Source organism: Diadema setosum, chromosome 1, assembly GCF_964275005.1.
Source record: "Diadema setosum chromosome 1, eeDiaSeto1, whole genome shotgun sequence".
Classification (NCBI taxonomy): domain Eukaryota; kingdom Metazoa; phylum Echinodermata; class Echinoidea; order Diadematoida; family Diadematidae; genus Diadema; species Diadema setosum.
In genome coordinates, this window is record NC_092685.1 from 49,498,313 (window position 1) to 49,504,432 (window position 6,120).

The window sequence follows — 6,120 nt, forward strand, 5'->3', positions numbered from 1 at the left end:
ACCAATTCAGAATAAAAAAAAAAAATGAATAACAATATTTGTAATAACGTATGCAAATTGGTACGCAAGAGGCTTTACTACGACAGGCTTCGAGATTCTACAACACATTGCCACGATATATGAATCTGAATCATTATAGTTATAATATCAAGACGTAAGTTGATGATTCTTTTGTGATAAAGGAGATACAAGAAAAAAACACAGTTATTAGAAATACCCCAATAATCTAATTTGCATATAGATTATACAAATTTTCTATGGATATATTCCCTAAAACAAAGTCTTGCTATCAAAATGTACCTTGGCGTACTAAAATACAGCTAAGATATCGGGCAAACACGTTGCACATAATGATGTCGTCAGAGTCCGAAGTAAATCAAGTACTGGAATCAATCAATAAAGGAGAACTGAATGATACTAAAATGAAATATGTTTGCAAATTGATATTCAAGAGGCCGTAGACCAGGCAGGTTTCGAGATTCTACAACGCACTGCCGCAATATATGAATATGTTTCATAACAGTTATAACAATATCAAGACCTGTTAATGATTCCTGGTGCGATTAAGAGATGCAAAAATTAACTGCAACTAGTAAACAACACATATCTATTATCTCATTTGCATAATAAATTATGCAAATATTCACCCATTTTCTATATGCATATTCACCACCAAAACAAGGTCTTGCCATCAAAGTTATCGAACAATCACGTCACTATACATTATACTATGGATTAGTGCAAGGTCGCTTTTTCCACCCTGTACTTTGTCGTTTTCATTGGATAGATTGGTTTATAATTATTTTCAATCTGTTGAATTTAAAATCAAGTGGCAACTTTCATAAATCTCGTCATAATTTATTTATTTATTTCTTTAAATCTATCTCTTCACCCACTCTGCAGGCTCAAGCACAAAAAAAAAAAAGTTGTAAGAAAAATCCTGGTATCTCGGACAGTGTCGGAAACAGAAACGTAGGATGAACTTTGTAATTCTAGTCATCAACACCACTATATTTTGGCTGAAAAGAAACATAATCTGAGTCAAAAAGTCTATTTCTCAATCAAGCTAAATTGATCTGCATTCATGCAAGGTTTGCATCATCACATTGTTGCTAACATGCACACACTGCTGTACATCGTAGGCCTAATTTGTGACATTTGCATCGAAATGTTCTGCAATGCTTTCGCATGCACATGAAATCACATCAAGGCAAATTTGCAGGATTGGAGCTAGATATATCAGTTGTACAGGCTGTAGATCAGATCAAAACGTTCCCATCCAATGTCTACTGGTGAAGAAAGATCAGGTCTGACACAGTGAGCATGATTTTCTTCCTTTTTTACTTTTTTTTTTAAAGATACTGGAGTATTGTCGTTGGACTGCTTTTCGAGCGTCCAGTATACTTTTGTCGGTAAAATGGCGGAACATATTTTGTGCCAAACGAGCTTGTGTGATGCATCTTTTGAATCGAATATAAGTTTATTCTTATAAAGACGACTGACAACAACCATGTTCTTGGAACCCTTTAGTTTTTTTTCTCGTACAAGCAGCATCCTTGATGATTATGAGTCATTGTGAGTATCAGTCTGGCAGAAAAAGCACAACTCCAGTATCTATACGGAAGAAGGCCTCTTTAAGGTAGCTATCGGATAGATGTTATCTCTCAAGGGAACAAAAGTAACTTCATGTTCGCAAGGTAATGGAAAACCCAGGTCCTCCATGAAAAGATCCATATCCTAATTCTTGGGCAGAAATTCAAGTGACAATGTGAATATTCAAAAACTATACTTGATAAACCATATAATGAGAGGCAAAATGGCGTCCATTTACGTCTGATATGAAGTGGAATCATTTGTATGTAACATGGTTTCTAATGAGTATTCATTATTCCTTATTTCTTACAATCTACTGGCCCTTAAAGCTATAGAGGCCTGTTTGCTAAGAATGTCATTTCTATGATCTGATATCAGAAGTCAGAGAGACAAGGGAGCGTGGCGTCGTCCAGTTAAGAATAAATTGAAATGCATCATACTTGGTGGTTATCACTGGCGGCATGTTATCCAAGTATACTGAAAACAAAAACAAAAAGGAACAGGAAGGTGTAAACCCCTTATTTCGCAGATTGCACTGGCCGATGCAATTAATTCAGAGTTCGAACTGTCTTGGAAGTTGACTAAGTTACATTCTTATAACAGATGTAGAAGGATATAATATAGGTGGATGTGTGCCACACGTCTTTTTTTCCCATTTCTTCTCCCTCACTGCTATTCTAACATCGTTATTAAAGTTTATCATGATAAGGCGCGGTCAGAGTGGTAAAAGATCGCAAAGTTTAAGATCGCGACGTCTTCATGATATTTTGTTGTCCGGTCACACTGGCAAGAGATCGAGAAGTTTCGAGAGGACAGCATTATAAAATGAAATATCCCTAGTTGTAGTGGGAAGTTTCGCGGAAAGTTTGCAGTCACACGCACTTGAAAAACTTCAAGATCTTAAAGACTGCAATCTGAAACTTTTTGATATTTTGCCAATTTGGCCGCGCCTTTTGAGATCTTGGAGATCGCGATCTTAAACTTCTTGATCTTTTGCCAGTGTGTGATCGCGGCTATTCTACAAACTTAACTTTCCAATGGATCCTTCTCCAGTCTTATATATCTAACGGACTTGCAACATAATTTTGTTTATTCATTGGGGCATCAGTAATGTTTGTTGTGACATTAAAGGTATTTTTCGTCGACTTGAAAAAACAAACCAAAAAAAAACCACTTCATAAGACAAAATAGAATAAAACCACCTATCCATTTCAACCTATAGACGGATGTTTGCTATATATAATCATATGTAATCTTTATTATCATATATATATATATGATCATATGATTAATAATGGATGTTGCATATGAATAAAATGACATTGTTCGATGACATTCCCCCCCATCCCCATAAAAAGTTGAGTCATGATCCGTGTAGAGAGAGTTTTCATCAACTCGTTTTGCGGTTATCGATGTACTAAAAATATTTTGCACTCGGATATTAACCATTTTATGGCAATATTGCAGCTATTTTGTATGTATTATGCAAGTTAGATTTTAAAGTTCATTCGCTTGAAAAAGACCCGTTCTTTGTTTTTTGTTTTTTGTTTTTTGTGTTGTTGTTTTTTTTTTTTTTTTAGCCTTAGCGCAATCATTTTTGGTTAAGAATCGGGTTCCTAACTTGAATATTCTTTAAAAAAATCCAAAAGGACCATTTTAAAGGATTTGAAAAATAAAATTTTACCAGGGTATATAGACTATTGAATGAACTGCATGCGCATAAAACTCATGAAGCCTGCATATAATTTGCATACCGATACAATACATGTATTTGCATTTATTTTGATACCACTGAGAAGGGATTCAGATTTCATCTAACCCTCCAAACCTTCAAGTGTATATATCTAATATTCTTAACTTCCCTCTCAAGAGAAAAAAAATATAAAAAATATTCCAGTGTTGATCTATATTTATCTGCATATTTCAGTACTAATTTGCATAATTATGAAAGAAATATATTATTTTACACCTGAGAAACGTTTATCCCTCAAGTTGCTAATTCCATTCTATGTATATAGATTTCAAATCACTTTTTTCCAGCTCGTTTACAAAAAAAAAAAAAAATCTAGAAAATGCGTGTCTGGAATTCACAATTTCTGTGGCTGGGCAGCCATTTTGTTTATGCAAATTAGATGGTCAAGATCGATGAATTTTGCTTGGGAACCGGAGTTTTCCTAACCCTCAAAACCTTAAAGTTTACATCTTTAGTGTTTAACTTGCCTCTCAAGAAAAACATTGTAACAATTACTCTTCCAGCGTTAATATATATTTATCTGCATATGTCAGTACTAATTTGCATAAACAAGAATAGAATTTACTATTTACCATCTGAGAAACGTTTATCCCTCAAATTGCTACTTCTATTATATGTACAAAATATCAAATCACTTTTTTTCCAGCTCGTTTGCAAAGAATTTCTAGAAAATCCGTGTCCGAAACTGAATAACTGACAATTAATGTGGCTAGGCAGCCATTTTGTTTATGCAAATTAGATGGTCAAGATCGGTGAATTTCGCTTGGAAACCGGAGTTTTCCTGACCCTCAAACCTTAAAGTCTACATATTTAGTATTTAATTTGCCTCTCAAGAAATAAAAAATGTCAAAATTACTCTTCCAGTGTTAATGTATATATATATATATATATATATATATCTGCATATTTCAGTCCTAATTTGCATAATTATGAATAAAATATACCTTTTGCCACCTGAGAAACGTTTATCCCTTATAAATTGGTAATTCTATTCTCTGTACAAACATTTCAAATCACTTTTTCCAGCTTGTTTGCAAAGAATTGCTAGAAAATGCGTATCTGAAACTGATAATTTCTGTAGCTTGGCAGCCATTTTGTTTATGCAAATTAGATGGTCAAGATCGGTGAATTTCGCTTGGGAACCGGATTTTTCGGATTCAGCATACTCAAATTAGGTAAAAGAGACCGGTTCCCAACTTTTACTAAAAAATGCCTCTAACACCATTTTAGAGAGCCCTTTTTCAGAAATCCCACTAGACTATAGGCTGAAACAAAACTTGTGACTTCTTTCTTTGATCTGCGTGTAGCTAAGTTTGGGCATTTTCAAGAAGGCGTGTTTTCAACAGGGTTGGTTTGGGGCTGTTATGTACAGTCTTTCTTTGTTTGATTTTTTTTTTCGAGAACCCGCGCCTCGACTACAAAAAGAACAAAACGCACAATTACAGTGTTGCTGCCTCAGTATTACGTCGGTCAAAAAAAAATCGAAGTCACCACTACATATGAAGTTGACGCATCTTGTTTGCGGTAGAAGAAAGATATGCTACTGACGTAATGACAGTTGTTCATACATTAAATCTAAAGATGACTATCACGAACATTGTAAAATAAGATGCATGCGTGTAAACATGTACAGTGATCGAAAGAAAGTAATGTTTCTTTTGGATCCATGGATAATAGATCGCTTTCGAAATCAATTGTGAACTTAACATCGACTGAAGTAAAAACAACAGCATTCCAAATCGTGTTTGTATATTCCTGCGTGAAATTACAACTAATATAGAGAACGTCAAAGTAACCTCTCAGATTACGTGTTGATTTCTTGCTTCTTTGTTTACTTTTAAGGTCAATCTTGGCATCATGCGTGCGAGGTGTGGAGACCTCGACATGCAAAACCCGCGTTTCGTCAGAACAACCATTGGTCCTATCATTGAACCTTACACCTGTACATGGATTGGACCTTTGCAGACCCATTCACTATTTTGTTCACCGTGCCAAACATGCCGAAATAGATTCGGGAAAAAAATTGCCATGAAAATATAAAATGCCAGCGAGATAAACGATTATTGGCTATGCTTGAAATGGGTAAGTTCCTCTACATAAGCATTGAATTTAGATTTGATTGACTTGATTCGATGACAACTCATGAAACACATGAAATTTTAAGTGGAAAAGCCGCAGAATCTCTTTTGATTTGCGCCAAACTCAAGAATATTCAAGTAAAAACCAGATGGCTTACTCTGTTACCACATCACAAGTACCTTGAATCTTTCTTGTAATTTACAGAATTGGTTTTGGATTTCTGTAATGTGAAAACAATTATTATCAATTCAGGTGCGAGACCTCCACGTGGAAACTATGTTGATTTGGTGTCTACAAAGAGAGCGGAAAAAAAGAGAAGAAAGTGTATACAAGGTATACACAAATTTACTCACCCGATGTGGACGTAGGAGGAGTTAACCGTGGCGGGCCCCAAGTCCACCCGACCGTCAGGTATCTCAGGCATGTTAACCGCGGGGTGCTGATCCCTGAAATTTGATTTCAAAAGCAATTAGGAGGATAGAATTAATTAAATGCTTCTTCAAACACGTTATGATAAACATTGGGTCTCATAAATTGCACTGGTAACCGTTCGAGAGAGTTAAACTTTTGTGAAAACAAGAAAGAAGAGAGAACATAACATCTATGGAGTGCATAGACATGTATGCAAAGAAACAGCATGACCAGCGGACGTACACACATTGTTGATATGGAGAGTGAGATGATTGCGTGGCACG

The 6,120-nt window shown here is 35.3% G+C and overlaps 1 protein-coding gene across 1 annotated transcript in view; it reads right to left on the reverse strand.

Moving 5' to 3' along the window:
* Positions 1-5,864, reverse strand: part of LOC140231727 (muscarinic acetylcholine receptor M2-like) — a 66,305-nt gene extending 60,441 nt beyond the window's left edge. The window contains exon 1 of the mRNA XM_072311882.1: positions 5,779-5,864. Within this exon, the coding sequence (XP_072167983.1) occupies positions 5,779-5,849 (71 nt within the window). The 5' untranslated portion in view covers positions 5,850-5,864. The remainder of the gene's footprint in view (positions 1-5,778) is intronic.
* Between the last annotated feature and the right edge of the window lie 256 nt (positions 5,865-6,120).